This window comes from Petromyzon marinus, chromosome 47 (assembly GCF_048934315.1).
Source record: "Petromyzon marinus isolate PM22_M1 ecotype Great Lakes invasive population chromosome 47, UKy_Petmar_22M1.pri1.0, whole genome shotgun sequence".
Classification (NCBI taxonomy): Eukaryota; Metazoa; Chordata; class Hyperoartia; order Petromyzontiformes; family Petromyzontidae; genus Petromyzon; species Petromyzon marinus.
Genome location: NC_133713.1, coordinates 6,189,628 through 6,207,244, shown reverse-complemented (window position 1 = coordinate 6,207,244; position 17,617 = coordinate 6,189,628). Strand labels below are relative to the sequence as shown.

The 17,617-nt window shown below is 51.1% G+C and overlaps 1 protein-coding gene across 2 annotated transcripts in view; it reads right to left on the bottom strand.

The window, feature by feature from the left end:
- The window catches only part of LOC116952585 (FERM, ARHGEF and pleckstrin domain-containing protein 1-like), a 101,854-nt gene that overhangs the window by 17,200 nt on the left and 67,037 nt on the right, over positions 1 to 17,617 (bottom strand). Inside the window, exons 15-24 of one of the 2 annotated variants that reach the window (XM_032972070.2) lie at positions 16,827 to 16,916; positions 15,435 to 15,568; positions 14,248 to 14,329; positions 13,156 to 13,393; positions 12,666 to 12,796; positions 11,343 to 11,411; positions 9,098 to 9,187; positions 8,282 to 8,364; positions 6,462 to 6,604; positions 1,309 to 1,481 (exon numbers count right to left, since the gene is read on the bottom strand). In XM_032972070.2, the coding sequence (XP_032827961.2) occupies positions 1,309 to 1,481; positions 6,462 to 6,604; positions 8,282 to 8,364; positions 9,098 to 9,187; positions 11,343 to 11,411; positions 12,666 to 12,796; positions 13,156 to 13,393; positions 14,248 to 14,329; positions 15,435 to 15,568; positions 16,827 to 16,916 (1,233 nt within the window). The remainder of the gene's footprint in view (positions 1 to 1,308; positions 1,482 to 6,461; positions 6,605 to 8,281; positions 8,365 to 9,097; positions 9,188 to 11,342; positions 11,412 to 12,665; positions 12,797 to 13,155; positions 13,394 to 14,247; positions 14,330 to 15,434; positions 15,569 to 16,826; positions 16,917 to 17,617) is intronic. The other variant, XM_032972071.2, reaches the window with a different exon arrangement.

Here is a 17,617-nt window from a genome sequence, read left to right as displayed (position 1 = left end):
AGAAGTTCAATGTACACACGAGAGGGCGTGCTTGCGAGCGTGCGTGCGTGAACCAACCGGGTGCATGCTGCGCAGTATTCCAACCCAACCACCAATTATAAATTGTAAAGCCGGGGGGGGGGAGGCAGGGGTGGAGAGACTAGGCACAAGCAACAGCGGGGTGGTCGAGGAAACCGATGGGACAAAAGTTGAAAAGGAAAAACGCGAAGACAGAGGGCGACGCGAGGCAAGAGACGGAGGTTTAAAAGGGGAATCAAACGCAGCGGCAACAGCAGCAGCAGCAGCTGACACCACAAGAACTTGCCCGACACAGCCTGGCTCAGCGTGCCGGTTGTAGAGGGGAAAGGAGAGTTGAATTAAAAAAAAAAAACACACAGACGGACTGATGGCAACAGCGGGGAGAAAACCAATCGGCGCGGGCATCCTCCCGGGAGAAAAGATCCACACAGATCCAACTGGAGAAAAGAAGGAAGAGAGTGAACGCTGCGCGCCCTGAAAGGAAGATACAACAACGGCAGTCGGGAGGAAAACAACGCTTCAATGTGGATGACGAGGAGGGTCCCGGGTTTGTTCCCGGTGTCGGTGGCGGACACGTGCCGGGCGAATCTTTTGACGACGTTGAACGTTCACCTCGTGAGACCGAACGCGACGGCCCGAGTCGAGCTCCGGGACGTCGCTCCGCGTGCCCCAGCCGCAACTCGCCGCTCCGCCGTGCCCCCCTAACCCCAGCACCCAAACCCAACCGCGGAGCGCCACTGCGCCCGCCACCAACCTTCGCCCTTTCGTGTTCGCATTGCACGCAAACTCAACGCGTCCGTCGATAACGCCGGGGGCATCACGAAACGAGCGTGCGTTTTGTCGGCGACGTTTCGGGCGATGCCCCCTTCTTCACGGCACGTGGAGAGGATCAGGGAGGAAGAGCGAATGTCTACAGATTTCGCCGTTACACACGGCGACACGTCATGCGTGCGCGTATCCCTGGGCACCCGAGGCAGTTCAAATGACGCCACTAACTTGTTTGGTGTCGTTCTCTGATCCACGCGTCCCTACCCGCTGTGCCTCTCGGTGTAATTGGGCAGCACGTGTCGTCGCCGCGCTTCTTCAATTTGCGCCCCATTTATACTGACGTCGTTTTTTACTTTTTTTTTGCCTGTCATCGTCAGGCAAACGGCGTTGGCCTCGGAACCCTACGCGAGAAAATTGGTCACCTTCACTTTTAGACTTTGACGAGAAACTCACGACAGAGACCGGAACCCACCCCCCTCCCCCCCCGCCCCCCCTGCCCCCCCCCCGATTATCCCGCGCTACCTCAGCCGCCCGGCTGATGTCCAGCAGGGACACGCTGGTCTGCCGGTGGCAGCACACTTGCACGGTGCTGCTCGTCTGCTGGTGAACGGACAGCCTTTCGGAGGAGGCTCCGTGAGGGCTCCGCGGAGACGCGGCCTCGTCCTCGGCAGAGTCCTCCTGGTCGTCGGAGGAGTCTGGCGGGGGTGGGGTGGGAGCGACAGGTTTTTCGCGGAGCGGGGGGGGGAGGCGGGGAAACGGCGCTCGCGTCTTCTGCTCAGTCCTTGCTTGGAAGGGGGAAACGGAACGCCTCGTACGGGGGCGAGCGCGAATATCGACGTCGATCAGAGGTGCATCGTGAAGTACCTATTTACTCATCCATAATAGAGGTTATTTTGGGGTGAGACCGCGTAAGTAAAAAATGTGTTGTTAAACCCGCCGCCACCCGACACAGCCGATTAGCAAGGTTTCACGTAAACTAAACATGGCAATTCGTTATGAGTACAGCACACCGGTGTGTTGGAGAGTAAATCCCACTACATTTACAATTTGAGTAGCGTGACGTTTCGCCAGTCATTACAACTAGCGTCATCAGGTGCACAGTCAGAATTGTTGTCGCGATGGCGATCAACACGGACAACAAGCACACGCGAGTGGTGGGCCCGTGACTGATTCGCTCCCCGGCGATTCGACGGATTATACCGTGATCCAGGGTGACAATTCAAGAATGGATTTTTTTTTTATCATTACTGTGAATGATAGCGCCTCCGGTAGCTGCAGAGGTTATGTTAAGGCTATTAAGTGCAACATATACGATGAAAATTTATTTTTCTCAAGCATGCGATTGATGTATCGTGAAAACAAGTGCCGATTTGATGAATTGATGTACAGCGCTCCAACCGTTATAAGTAATGACCAACAATGATGGTGTGTCACCCTGCCATTTACTGGACATCCGTGAAAATTATTAGACATCGGTGAAAAAGAGCTTCATAGCTCATCAGATTCCTCGAAAGATCGCGTGACTTCAACGTCATTCTAAATTTAGAATAAGAAGGGGAAAAAAATGTCTCGCTATAATTACTTCATCGGCAGACTGCGTGCCCGTTTCTGCAAGGCGGTGCTGTGCGCAGCGTAGGGACAGTTGCCATTGGAGGTCCCCCTGGCTAAACTGCCATGGGGCAATGGGATGATGGTTGAGATGCTTTTTGACACGCCGAGGGATTTGCACGCCCTGTGCACGGAAATCCTCACCAGGCGCATGGCGAATCGGTCCACACACCCGGTGATGATATCAACTGCCACAATTCAGGGTGCCGATTCGATTCAAGAATCTATGAATTTCTTGTTGTTACCACCTCACTTGTCTTGTTTCTCATTCTCGTTTGTACCAGCTCGCTTTGCTCCATTAGGCAAACAAAAACCATATCGTTTGCATACGATTTGGATGCATTGTTAATGATCTACAGTTACTGCTTTGGTTCTTTCGGTAAAGTCACGTAGGTAGAAAATAAAATAGATCACGACGTTTCAATCGCAACACAAGCGATCGTCATCAGGTGAGCAGTTTTCCTGCTGTGATTGTCTCACCTGATGACGATCGCTTGTGTTGCGATCGAAACGACGTGATCTATTATTTTCTAACTACGTGACTTTACCGAAAGAACCAAAGAGTATGGATTCCTGCAGTCACGAAAGCTTCAAATCAAGATCTATTGTTACATTGTGCAACTCGATGTGGGTGTAGTATGGTAACCTTTTTGCCAGTATCAAAGTATGAAAAATAATAATAATAGGTTTTTACCATTTCCGGTCATAAAACATGTGGTGGTAAGATGTCGAAACACCAAATAGATCGTCTGCATTACCCACACATACTTGTGGTGAACATGCAAATAAACATCCTCTGATAATAATGTACACTGTCTTTGAAACGGATTGACCTACACCAGAGACACCCTTCTTTGTGGCCTATTCTCACTACCAGTGTCAGACTACAGAACGCTAAAAGGCGAACAGAACAAAGACAATGCACGTATCAGAGCATTTATATAGCTCGGGGCGAGCATTTATATCATGGGACCTTTTTTGGCAGGATACAGATGTAGTGGAGTAGGAAGGTGTGCTAGGGAAACTGCGCGAGTGTATTGATCACACGGACGGTGTGGGGTTTATCTGGGGTCAGCCTGAGGAGACGGCGGAAACAGTGGGGTCGTGTGAGGACAGCCAGGTGAAGAGGCTGGGGTGATGAGGTAACGGTCGGGCCAATTAAGCCAGAAGGGCTGTGATTGGTTGGTGCTGTTGCTGGGGCCGAGGAGGCGTCGAGGTGTCTGGAAAAAGGGAGGTGGTTGAAGACGCGAGGCGTGCGGAGGCACGCGGACCAATTAATTAGCGATAATGAGAATGGGGATAAATTGGGGGGAGACAGAGAGAGAGAGAGGGGGAGATTTGGAGTTGGGAGCTGTGCGGTGAAGACGTGGAGTTCGGAGCTGTGCGGTGAAGACGTGGAGTTCGGAAACAGAGTTTAGAAGAGTTGGAGCATAGTGATAGCGAAGCCGAAGCAAGAAGAAGCAGTTAGCAGTGGAGTGAGCATAGTGATAGCGAAGCCGAAGCATGACGAAGCAGTTAGCAGTGGAGTGAGCATAGTGATAGCGAAGCCGAAGCAAGACGGAGCAGTTAGCAGTGGAGAGAGCGTAGTAATAGAGGAGCTGGAGACGAGGTGTGGCGGAGAGAGAGAAGTGAGATTGGGTTTCGCTGTGTGCGACGACGCTGTATAGCGGAGGAGCTGAGGAGGATAGCCAGCAGTGGAGAGAGCGTAGTGATAGAGGAGTTGAAGACGTGTGTGTGCGGAGCAAAGCGACGTGCTACTGGGAACCAAGGTGGTGAGCGAGACGGGCGAAGCACGGCGAGCGAGCGGGGTGTCTGGGATACGGTGGAGTGTGGAGGACGTGTTTAACGATGAAAATAAAGAATGGGTTGAAGAAAGACAAAAGTTGTTCGTGTAAAGTTCAACCACGACACAAATATGAAAAATAAGAAGAGGTTTATTGCCAGAAAGGGCAAAAACAAATTCCTATTTTTTCGATGTGGGTAGATGGGCAGTAAAAGGAGCGGCTCACAATGGGAAGGCCGCTAGTTCAAATCCTGGTTGATGGTTGACTTAGCCAATCATCCCACCAAGGTGGAAAAAATCGTGTACCACTAAATGTGTAAGTCAACAGTGGTTGTCCTATGGTTAATCTCGGCCCTGCCATCGGAATGTTGAATTTTCGCCACTTGCTCAGGGCTCTGAACAGGCAATGAATGCAGCGTTAATGGTCATACGAGCGGGAAATCACGGCGACTTTTGGGTGCAATGCGTGTATTCATATTTGACGAACAGAGAAGTGTATTGTGTCATGCCGAATAGCCATGCAACACGCAAATACATTCGCATGTCAGTGCTGAAATCAGAAGTGCCTGAGAGTAATGACATGTGTGTATGTTGAACTTCTTTTAGCACCGTATGTAGCCAACTGCGCTAATCGGAGGTGCGGGGGAAGGACGACAAAACTAAACACGAAAGTCAGTTCTAAAGAAATGACTTCGTCAATCTAGATGATTTAAAAGTGCACGGTTCACGGCGGGCTTCCTAATAACGGGTGGGAAGAGCGTTCCAGACGGCCGCAGAAGCGCATGTGGAAAGCGCGCGGTGGCGATGATACGGTGACCGCCGTCTTTAAATCATCGTCTGCCGCAACCATTTGAAGCACATTTCTCAAGGCTGCCTCGGACTGGGCTCTGCCGATTGTGGCCCGGCGCCCGTCACGAGGCGTGCTTGCCGCTCTGCGATCAGGAGCCACGCAAAAAAGACGCCGCCAGACGTCCGGCTCCCGAGGCCATAAGGGGGGGTTTGTGCGTCTCTCTACCGCAATCAGAATATTTACATTTTAGACTGCAGGAGGAATCCGATGAGCTATGAAGCTCTTTGTTTTTTTTTTCTCTCGGATGTCCCAGTATGGGCGGTTCGGCAAGTTTTACGACAGCGAGCGATGCACAGAAACACACGATAGGAGTGCAAAAATAGAGTAACTAAAAATAGATAAATGAGACATTCATTAATTATATGATCAAGATTCGGCAAGGTAGCAAAAACAACAAAACAATCCCAGACCACACCAAGATAAAATGGCACATTAACATTGAACTATCGATACACCCTTGATGAAGTTTCAAAGGTGTGGTGTCGATCAGACCCTTCTAAATCCAGCGCTTGAATCTGTTGGACATATACATAGTATACATACACAGGGCAGCTGCCATTCGTCATCAGGCGTCAGTGATATCACCGCAGCATCCGCACCAGGCTCGGCACACTCTGAGGATGTGTGCAGCGGCGAAGGCTTGACGAGTTATCAAGGGAGGGAGCCCAGCGCTGTGGGTGGAAAGGTGAAATCTCCCCGTGCGGAGGTCAGGTGTTATGGGTTAACAGATTAGAGTCACACACACAAAGATCCCACATGTAGCCTTTGCATACTTTTGGGGCAAAAGCTGTTCGCAAGTAGCGCCTATAAATGCTGGCACAGCACACGAGAGGGTGGGTGGCCAGCACCACGCCCAGCCGCGTTTATCTCTCCAATGTTCATGTTTACAAACCACGCCAGGTACTTATCTGAGGCCGAGTCGACCTAGGGGAGGCCCAGGACCGGTTCAGACAATCGTCACTTGTGTTGGCCGTGAGCGGGAATCGAACTCGGGTCACTGGGTTTGTAGCCCAGTGTGCTAACCACACCGCCACCACTCCGCACAGATTAGAAGCATATACACACACATACAAAGAGGAAGATAAAAGCCCCCCCCCCCCACGTAGCCTTGACAGACTATTGGGGCAAGTGCTGTTAGCGAGCTCCTATTAAAGCCAGCACGGCGCACGAGGGGGTGGGTGGCCAGCACCACGCCAGCCTGCGATTGTCTCCCCAGTGGCGATGTTAACACATCGCACCAGGTGCTCATTTGAGGCCGAGTCGACCTAGTGGAGGCCCAGGACCGGTTCAGACAATCGTCACCGGTGTTGGCCACGAGCGGGAATTGTACTCGCATCGCCGGGTGCGTGGCGCGGCGTGGCGCTAACCGCTGCACCACCGCTCCTTAGGTCCACGTGTGAGCGCCGTGCTGGGCCGTGGTAGCGTGCGACTCACAGATGTGGCTGTCCGCGATGTCGGTCTCGCGGCACGGCGAGCGGCCGGCCGTGGCGTGGCCGACCGTGTCGCCGGCGGCGGCGGCGGCGCGCCTCGCCGCCAGCGTGACGTCCTCCACCCACTTGTCCATCTCCTCCGGCGAGCTGCGAGCGGCAACGCGGAGATTTTCGCCGGGGGAAGGGGGGGGTAGGGGGTGTGGCGGTCGTCGTCGACGGCGACGCTGCCGCAGCGTCGGGGCCCGAATCCCGTCGCATCGGTCGCGCCGTAACCGAGCCGCGTTGTGGCGTCAGAATCGGAATCGTGATTTAGACCGCGGGAGGAATCCCATGCGCTGTGAAGCTCCTTTTGCAGTGATGTCACAGGTGTCCGGTGTGGACGGGCTCGCTGGGATGGGCGGTCACTGCTCTGACAAGAGCAGGTGCGAGATGGCATTTGGACTCCACCGGATTTGGAATGTGTATTCTCAGTGCCTTACATTATGTGAGCCCCAGGGTATCAATTATATTTGGTCAGCAAGACTCCCCTTGCAGAAATAGTAACCCCCCTCTCCACCCCCGCGGTGACATCAGAATTAGGGTTGGAGTTATGATTAGGTTTAGGGTTGGTGTTAGGATTAGGTTTAGGGTAAGTTTTTCACGAGCACTGCCATGAGACTGGTGATTACACCAGGTTCTCCTGCTGGACATCTGTGAAAAAGAGCTTCATAGCTCATCGGATTCCTCCGGTCTAAATGAAGATTCCGATTCTGATTGTACACAGCGTGACAGTGAAACCGATAGTATTTAAAAATCTCAAGAGTTAGAATTTTTTGCCAAATCAAATGCAAAGCAAGAGGGCGGCCGGGTGGGTGGCCCTTCTGTCGGAGCACCGAGCTGGTACCTCTGAGATTCCGGGTTTGATTCCAGGATTCGGCCGCCTGCGATTACAGCGGGTTCTCAAGAACAGCGGGCGTTGGTCGTCCACAGCCAAAATCCGGCGTTTAACAAGACGGCTACCACGTGGCCCTTGCTACTGGAGAGACGCTCGTACGGCAGGCAGACGAATAGTCAAGACGGGAGCATGGCAGGCGGGGGGGGTACGAGTGACTGAACGGGGGACAGGTGGATGCGGCGACACTGAAGCGGCGTCGCCACGCGCCCGCCACCCCGCGTTGACGATTGTCGCCGGCGTGGGTGATTTAATTTTGGGGAAGGGCTGCTATTCCTGTGCCGTCGGGAGGCGTCGTGATCCCAGCCTCCCAGGGCAGCCAGGCACGTTTGGAGCTCCCGCGCCGGTCGGATCGGCCTCCGTGACTCTGCACAGCGGAGGTCCTTGGCCTCCTTGGTATGCAGCACCAACCGCCCGCCCCCCCCCACTCCACATCAAGACTACTTCTGGATACCCCCGCCTCTCGCCCCGGCCCAAGCAAACAAGACATCGACGGTCACCGGGGCCGCGATGCACAGAGAGATTGCAACGTATCGCGGATTCACTCTCCAACACGCCGTTGGGATGAACTAGTAACTATTTGTCATTTTGTTAACGTGAACAATCCCTTACTGATTGGCCGTGTCGGGTGGTGGAGGGTTTCGACACATTTATACTGACGCGATCTAACCCATGAATACGACATATGTGCTGGCCGTGATCCTATCATGTGCCGTGATAGATCCTATGCTGGCCATATCATGTGCTCCCACAACGGAAAGACCCTATTGACTTTGTTGCCAGGTCGCTGCTGCGCTTCCCCCCCCACCCCCCCACAAACCCACCCCCACCGCCCCCCCACCCCCCCCACAAAACCCCCCCCACCGTGTCGACCGGCCGCCTCCGGCACTTACTTCGCAGCCACGACGACGTGCTTCTGCGGGGTGGACAGGGTGAAGGAGCAAGGGATCGAGAACTCCCTCTCGCTCGCTGTGATCTGGGACGGAACGACGACGGACAAGACGAGCGTGAGAGCCGACGTCACCTCGCGGGCCAGCAGAGGCGGCCCCGGTGGCCCAAGCAAAACGAGCAAACTACGAACAATGTTTTTTTTTAATTATTGTTGTTACCAGGTGTAAGGGTCCCCCGCTCTTGGGCTACGTACAGTAGCTCTTTTCCAGAAGCGACCGGGCTTTCGCAACGTGCGCTCGTCATCGCGTGGGGGAATTTTATAGCAGCCCAAAAACTCTAAATGCGTGACGTTGATTCGAAATGTGGAGGGGAAAACCGGAGGCAACCGGAGAAAAATCCACGTGACCCACGGGAAGAGAGATATGCAATCTCCAAATATGCTATATAGCTACTTTTCAGAAGCGAACTGGTCACAAATGATAGCTCAACAAAGTGGCTTATCACGTGGAAACGCGTGTTTCTAAATGCAGAAGGAAAAACCGGAGGACCCGGAGACAATTCCACGCGATCCACGGGGAGATGGACACCACACACTCCAAATATACAGCAGCAGGCGTCAGGATCAGGACCGAACCCATGACCTCCTGTACACCAGGCGAGGTAGTGAACAACTCGCCACCGTGGCTCGGAGGTCTAGAGACTCCGAGCTAGCACCGTTGAGATCCTTGGTGAGAATTGTCGTGGGCGGAGGAGACGGGTCGGGGCGGGGGGGGGGTGATAATTGAGGTGCGTGGCACGTGGGGGGCTGTGCGTCGTGCCTTCAGAGTGCTGAGCTGCATCTTGCCGTGGACCTTGAACTGGTTGTTGGTGGTGAGCGACTTGCTGGTGTACACCAACATGTCGTTGAACTGAAATCGCAAGGCAAATATTCAGCCGCTCAGGCGAGTCCCCCCCCCCCGACCCCATTCATGTTGTCAAGCACAAACAACAACAACAACAACACGATCTCTTATGAGTCTTCGGATGCTTTCAGATCAGGTCATGTATAGCGTTATGCCTGCACCGCACTGCTCAAATGTATCTGGGCTCAAGGGCGAGCAACCCTTGAACCCTACTCTCATTTGCCACGAGAAACAATGCACCACATTTTGATTTAAAGCTTTTGTGACTGCAGGGATTCATATTCTTGGTTCTTTCGGTAAAGTCACGTAGAAGGGAAACAATAAAATAATAAAAATATAAAACAATACAATTCTCACGACGTTTCGACTGCAACACACGCAATCATCATCAGGTATGAAAACCACAGCGGTCGAAACGTCATGAGAATTTTACTGTTTTATATTTTTATTTTATTGTTTCCCTTCTACGTGGTGACTTTACCGAAAGAACCAAGAAAATGCACTACACGCCTTGTAGGAGTGAGTCTTTGAGCTGCAGTGAACCAATGATGATGCCGATTGAGATGTCTGATATGGTTGTTGTCCACAATTGCACCCTATTAAAACAAAACAACATCTCAAGACTTTCGGTAAAGTCACGTAGAAGGGAAATAATAAAATAATAGTAAATAAAACATAATAAAATTCTCACGACGTTTCGGCCACAACACAAGCAGCCGTCCTCAGGTGAAGAAACAGAACTGTCGAAAAGACAGCGCTCCAATGTCTTTCCGACAGTTCTGTTTTTTCACTTGAGGACGGCTTCTTGTGTTGTGGCCGAAACGTCGTGAGAATTTTATTTTATTATGTTTTATTTTTATTATTTTATTATTTCCCTTCTACGTGGTGACTTTACCGAAAGAACCAAGAAGATGAATCCCTGCAGTCACGAAAGCTTTAAATCGAAATTTAACATCTCAAGACGTTCGTCAGTAATAACATTGTGACCGTGAGAAAAAAATCTGTATATTATATGCGACGTTTTGGGCGATGGCCCTTTGTCGGAACGCGTTGAGAGGCGAGAGAGAGTTTTTTGTTCTTTCATTCAAGTTGTTAAGTTTCGTTAACAAAAAATTTTCCGGGTAGGTTTAGACTTATTTTTTTCAGTCGACAACCATTTCAGGGTGCTTTGTCACGGTGAAATGTGCAGAATACTGCGCGCTCGTCAAGATTTAATCTCTAAACTCTTGGCTCTGATCGTGGCATTTTCCTCGACTGGCGGATTTAGGCGGTGATCAATTGATGTGCTTCTTGGGCCAATACGAGTGAAATAAAATCTGAATAATACGCAGTGATCCATTTGTAGAAGCCCCACAACTCCACGCAAGATAATAATAACTTTACGGTAGAGGGCAAATTGTTTCAAAGCCTCTACTTGTCTCCCACCAACCTCAAACAACTGTAAAATATTTCAGCACTCTCGATAATCTCTACGAAATGGAATTGAGGCTCTACCAAAATTCAATCACGCCTATTGAGTAGAAAATTCATAGAGTTGTTATAAATCAGTGGGATATCTGAAAAAGTACATTTTTTTGCTGTCATCTCTGCTACATTGTTGTAGTCTCTGCTACATTTACCATCAACTTATTATGGTCTCAAATTCCATCACACAATATTTCACAATTACAATATTCTCCGGAGTATAATGCACTCCCCCCCCCCCCCGTATTTTGAAACAAAAGTTGTAGGTGCGTCTTATAATCCAATAGATGTCCTCGCGTGCGTGTGTGTGACCAGATTTGTCGACATTGATTGACACCGGGCACAAGTCTTGTGCTGCTTCTTACTTTCTGGGGCGTTAGGTGTAGTTAGTTTAAATGTATCCACTGCCTACACCTCCACTGTTATCTCACAGTATTCCCCTCTACACATTCCCATATCTCTCCCCTCACTATACGCCCCTCCACACGCTCTCCGCCCAGGAATAGAAGGATCTCTGTCAAAGCCTCCCGATGAACCTTCGCTGAGTGGGAATACATTCATTATTCTCAAACTGCCTCCAGAGTAATCTGAAAGTCCCTTCCCCCACCCGCCAGTGCTGTCGACTCCCTGCGGCTGATCAAGACGAAGACGCAACGCTAAAACATGCACGACTTTTCTTTTAACTTTTCCAACTCACGAGGAAAAACATGCGCTGTTGAAGGCCCTTTCTCGTTAGTTTGTGCAGACAGCCCTCGCGGATAAACTCCTGCAACAACAATAACAACAACAACAACAACGGATATCGTGATTTAAAGCTTTCGTGACTGCAGGGATTCATATTCTTGGTTCTTCCGGTAAAGTCACGTAGAAGGGAAACAATAAAATAATAAAAATATAAAACAATAAAATTCTCACGACGTTAAATTTTCTTGCTGTGGTTTTCACACCTGATGATGATTGCTTGTGTTGCAGTCGAAACGTCGTGAGAATTTTATTTTATATTTTTATTATTTTAATGTTTCCCTTCTACGTGACTTTACCGAAAGAACCAAGAATATAACGGATATCGTCTTATACGATGCAATAAGTGGAAACGTTTAAAAGCAATTCCACGTTCAACTGACCAGATTGAGGTGACGCCTATGTCCCGCTTATAGCACTGAGCCAGTGGTGGAGAATTTACGGCACTTGTAAAACGTTTCAGTTCAACGTGAAATTACACTTACGTGAAAAATACAATTGGTTCTTGAATTGAACAGTGATCCTGAAAACTTCGTTGTCAATTAACTGTCAAAGATTATGTATTTTATTGTATTTATTTTCTTTCTACGTGACTTTACGGAAAGAACCAAAGAAAAATGTTGTACTGTCACAAATAATCACATGCTATCGTGTTTCACAGGTAGGGTCGACGCATAGGGTGCGATGTTGCTGTGTGGTTTTACCCGATTCGGTACTTTGCAAGTAATCTTCAAACGTAGACAAATGTGGACTATTTCTTGCGCGTGAGGGCAATACGTTCACGAGCCAAATGCCATCGTTGAGGTCTGCTAGCCACGAGAGGGCTCCAGGAGAGAGTTCGTGTGAATTTTACTATGTTACCTCCATTGAAGGAGCGCAGACTACAGTGGTTTACTACGTGGTCCATAGACTGAGTTGCACGGACGCAGTCGCACAACTGTGACTTGCGTCTTTCATGTTCCACCCATTATGGAGATGTGCACTGTCGGCCTGTTGAGGTTCTCACGCTGTTGATGGTCACACCACCGGTGTAGAATGTCAAAGCCAGGAGTAACATCTGGACCTCGACACTTCACGTGATCTCTTTAACGTCCACCGTGAAGCAGACGGCATGTCGCAGTATTATTTTGGCAAGGCACCCGCGTAGTATTAACCGGGGCGGCCAGTGAGTCTCGAACCCCTGTAAGACGCGGCAAGAAGCCCTCCCGCTCGCGAATTGGATCCCGACGGAACGTGGCGGGGGGGGGGGGGGGGGGGGAGGGCGGTCGCCCCGGCTTACCCGGCCTGGCATTGCCAGGTCTTCCATGTCGGTGAGGTCCCTCTGCAGCTCCATGAGCTTCTGGACGTTCTCCAGGTGGAGGAGCGTGTCCTGCAGCCCGTAGGTAATCTCGCTCACCTCCGCCAGCGCCGCTGCCAGCAGCCGCACGCACCACCGAGAAACGGCGCGTCGGTTAAATTGAACGCAAGACAGTAACAGCGACAATGATAATAATAATAACGATGAGAACATTGTGACGCCTTTTTTTTTCCTTCTCACGTGTGAAAAAAAAAGAGCTTAATGGCTCATTGGATTTCTCCGGGATATAAAAATAGATTCTGATTCTGCGTTTCGCAGGCATAGCTTTGCAGTAGGCTCACAGCGGTGGGGGTGGGGGGGGGGGGGCAATAACTGGGGGGGGGGGGGGGTGTGGTCCGTGAGATTCAAACGGCTGCCCCCCACTCTCCCCCCCCCTGCTCCCCGCCGCCACTGCCAGCGGCTCGGGGCTCACCGCGACAATCGCGGAAGTCCAGGTGGTCGGGCGCGTGGTGCTTGCACAGGCGCTCGAGCAGCAGGCGGTAGTGCAGCGGGCGCTGGAGGGGGCGCAGCAGGAACCCGCCCAGCGGGAGGTGACACACGCGCTGCAGCTCGAAGGTGCGGCAGGCATCGGCGAGCTTCTGGGAGGCCTGCACCTCGCTCTCCAGGCCACGCAGCACCTGCTCCATCCCGCAGAGCGGCCACACCAGCCTCTGCGGGGCGGAGGGCCGCAGGAGCGGCGGGGGGGTGGGGAGCGAGGGAGAGGGGGGGAGAGAGAGGTGGCAACAACGTGGGTTGCCACCTCCGAGGAGCAAAATAATCGGGGGGGTGGGGGGGGGCGAGGGGGCATGTCACAAGACACGTCAATGGAAGAAGATAGGAGGAGATCGCAGAACAATATCTAAGTGCATTGACACGTCAATGGAAGAAGGGGGAGGGGGAGGGAGTGTATATTCAGGGTTTCATTTTCTCATCAAATATTTTTTGGCCTGCCCCAGCCAATCATAAGAAATGTTTTAAGGGTATACGTTAGTCACGACAAGCCGGATTAAACGTTTAGGATATAAATATTGTGAGTGTCGGTCTGGGCCGTCGTCACGAGCAGGTGGAAGTGAGGGCCCTCCGAAAAGGCCCAGACCAAAATTCCTCTTTAACTACAACGGTTTAATAAGAACTCTCATCATCATCATCATCGTGGTGGTGGTGGCAGCGGTTTCCCTGCTTGCTCACATCACTGCTGACAGTCGGGCCTCCGTAAATAAATGAACATCAGTTCGATTTGTGAGGTGACAAACGTTACTCTGCCCGCCCCCCTGCTGTGCGGAACAGAAGTCACTTGAAGGGACCTCAGAGGCAGCTCTGTGATATCCGCTTCCGCGGGCCGTTCTGCCTCTGCGCGAGTTTCGGACGGACGCTTCGTCTCGTGACGTGAAGCACGTTGTATATAACGCTGAAGGATGAAATGTAAATTGTTTTATAAATCGTTATACGTCGTTGAGCTGCGAGCCTCCAGACGTCCGCTATCGTGTCGCTGCTAACGGGCAAAAGTCGAACTCGACGAACGAACCTTGAGCAGCTGCATATTCTTCAGCATGATGTCTCCAATCTTTCCGTGGTCACCCTTGAGGTGGGCATTCGACTTGCCTTCCCTGAACAAAGCAAAAAATGAAACCCGTTCAATAAACGGAAGACGTTGAACCCACGACGTTGGGGAGATGGAACGCCCCGCTTGCACGTTTCACATGCAGCGGTGTCGTACCGCACGTGAGCGTTGAACGGTAGCCCCTCGGTTAGCGCTGCACTCCGCTGCGAAACCCGGCGACCCGAGTTAAATCCGCGCTCACGGCCACCAACACCAGTGGTGATTTTGTGAACCGATCCTGGGCCTCCCCAAGGCTGCCTCAGCCTCCAATGAGTAGCTGGTGTGGTGTGTAAACTTCACGCGCTCGGGAGACAAAGGTGGCCAGCGGTGTTGCTGACCACCCACTACCTCGTGTGCCATGCCGGCCTTCATAGGCTGCTACTCGCTAGCAGCACTTGCCCCAACAATCTGTTAAAGAGGCTAGACGGGGTATCTTTGTGCATTATCCATACATCTATTTAGCAAATTCACTTAATGAACATTTGCCTTGTAGGAAGAACCCAGAGAACCTGGAGAAACCCAGAACAACTCTGCTCTATACGAGGGGGCGACTCTCATCAGCACTGTCACCTCCAGACTACACCTCGCCAGCCCGCACGCCTACAACACCTGGCAAGCCCTGATACAGGCGGTCACCCATCCAAGTACTCATGAGGTTCGACTCCTGCTTGGCTTCTGAGGTTGGAAGAGATCGGTCGGTCGCAGTCCGCGTGAATTGAACGCCACGGTGGAGAGATGTTAACTACCTCGCCTGGTGTACAGAAGGTCGTGAGTTTGATCCCGACCCTGACGCATGTATATTTGGAGTTTGCGTGTCTCTCTCCCCGTGCATCGTATTAATTTTTATCCGTGTCCTCCGGTTTTTCCCTCCACATTTAGAATCCACATGCGTTGCTAGAGTATTTGGCTTCTATACATTTCCACACGATAAGCCACTTCGTTGAGCTATCATTTGTGGCCAGGTCGTGTCTCAAAAAAAAATCTATATAGGTCAGAGTCAGCCTTACCTGGTAAAAATAAAAAAAATAAAAATAGTTCCGTTTAGAATTGGGGGGGGGGGGGCAAACGGTGGAGCCGCGATGAACGTTGGCGCAGCCTGGAGACGTTCTCACCAGAGAGTGAGCCTGGTCTCCACTTCCTTGAGGAAAGTTCGGTGGAAGTCGCACAACGGTTGGAAGGAGGAGAAGAGCTTGGAGGAAAGTTCCCTGGACATGGGGCTCTCCTGGCCCAGAAAGCTGGAAAACCACTGCACACCGCGCGCAACGCGCCGTCAAATCACCCTCATTCCCAACGTCACAACGTGTCTAACGTTACAATGTCGACCGTGGGGGGTATATTAACATCAATAAGCATGCAAGTTTTGCTCGAAGCAAAATTCCGCTCAATCTAAGAGCAGCTTAAACGGTTCGTCAGAAACGGGCCGTGCAGCGACGAGCATTGGTGACCATTCTGTGTTGGCGAGTCACAATGAGGACAAAACCCGGTCTATACAGTTGGGGGTGTCTATCACTGCTACCGCCGGTTGGCCGCGTTTGCTCAAATGCGTTTTTTGATGGTGACCCCAAGACGAGAGAGCCACGAAGCAGTTCTTCACGAACTGCTGATGGGTGGTGGGGGAGGGGGGTTTTGTTACATTCACCCCCACCCCCCATTGCAAATGCACAAAGGCTGTGTGCTTTTAAGCACATTGTCACGCGCCCTACAAAAAGAACCCACGTAACTTGTTTACTCGCGACACGTTTCGCCCAGCATGTGTTGCTGGTAGCCCCGTGCAGTCGTTCTCAGGCTACTTCAGTTCCCTACCGGCGTGCAAAACAAGATCCGTCTTGTCGAATTGTTGACCGTAGAAGCAAAAAAAGGTTCGCTCCGAGCCTCGCCTTTTAGGCTTTTCTGTGTAAACACTTCACCTCGGTTGTGGAGTACCATTGGTGGAAATTCCGTATTGCTACGGTGGGCACCGAGTGTATCCAGATTACGACCTTTTTGCCAATGTTTTCCAAGGTGATGCTTGTTTGATCCATCCCACAGGACTGACGGGCAAAAATTCACAGCTGATCAGGATTTGCACTCAAGATTAACGGTCAATTATTTTGCCAACAACTCAATTAGTTTCAGCAGAGTTTTTCAGCGAGTTAAACTTAATGTTTTGCTTTCTATATATTTTAAAAAATAACTTCCCCGTTTATAAACTTCACTGAAACAGCTTTATCATTTCCATTATTTGAATGACCACCATTGGTCATTCAAATTGCAGTGAATGTGCTCAACCAGGGTTTACTTTCTCACCGATTTTTTTTTCCGGGTCATTGGTAGAATGGAGTGGGTGGCACGTGACTTAGTAGTGCCTACTGCCATAGCGAGAGGTATTCAGGACGTGGTGTGCCGGGTGCGGGATACTGACCTGGATAGACCCGCTGGTACCTAAGCCCCTGTGTCCACCCCTGTGTCCACTGCTGGTACCTAAGCCCCTGTGTCCACCGCATGGGATGTTCTCGCACGCATACCACCGTGATGACTTCTAGATCCTTGATGTGGGTCCTTTCTGTCGTGCAGATTTCCTTGGCGATGAAGTAGGCCTTATCAGCTGGGCACCGCTGTCAGGCACGACACACAAAGGTTACAAAAAAAAAAACAAAGATCACCCGTGTATCCTTGCACAGGCTGTTAGGGCAAGCGGCTTGTTAGCGAGCATTGATGAAGGCCGGCACGGCACACAAGGGGGGGGGGGGGGGGGTCATCGCGTGGCCAGCGCCACGCCCCGGCCGCTTTGGGCCGTCGTGCTTCGTGCTCTGCACTGTGAACCCAGACACCTGAGTTTAATTCCTGGCCAAGGTGCGGCGCGTAAATATCAGCACTGGAGCAGGACAGACACATAGATTACTCTTTCTCTCTCTATTAGGTGTTTCAATTCCCTCTCTTGTGTGTAGAATTCTACCCATAATTCCGTGCCGGGCCAGTTGCATGATTTCGGACGTACAATTCAGACATTTTAACTATGTGGATTAAACATTACCGTCATTATCACGAAGTGGTTTTTTACTTGGCCCGTAGCATGCCAACTAGTTAGGATTGTAATTCTGGTAGAAATAATGTCCACCTTTCTTGCAAAGGGATAAATTCTCTCTACACTGTCAATGTCAAACCATTGACGCATTCCATAAATAAGTGTTACACTTTAAACTACAGACAATTACCTTTAACAATGGCACCTTATGTGTATCAGTAGAAAATTCTTAAATTCTGGCTGTGCAGTTTCAAAACTGACTAGACTACGTTTTTCCTGTTTGGGCAGCGT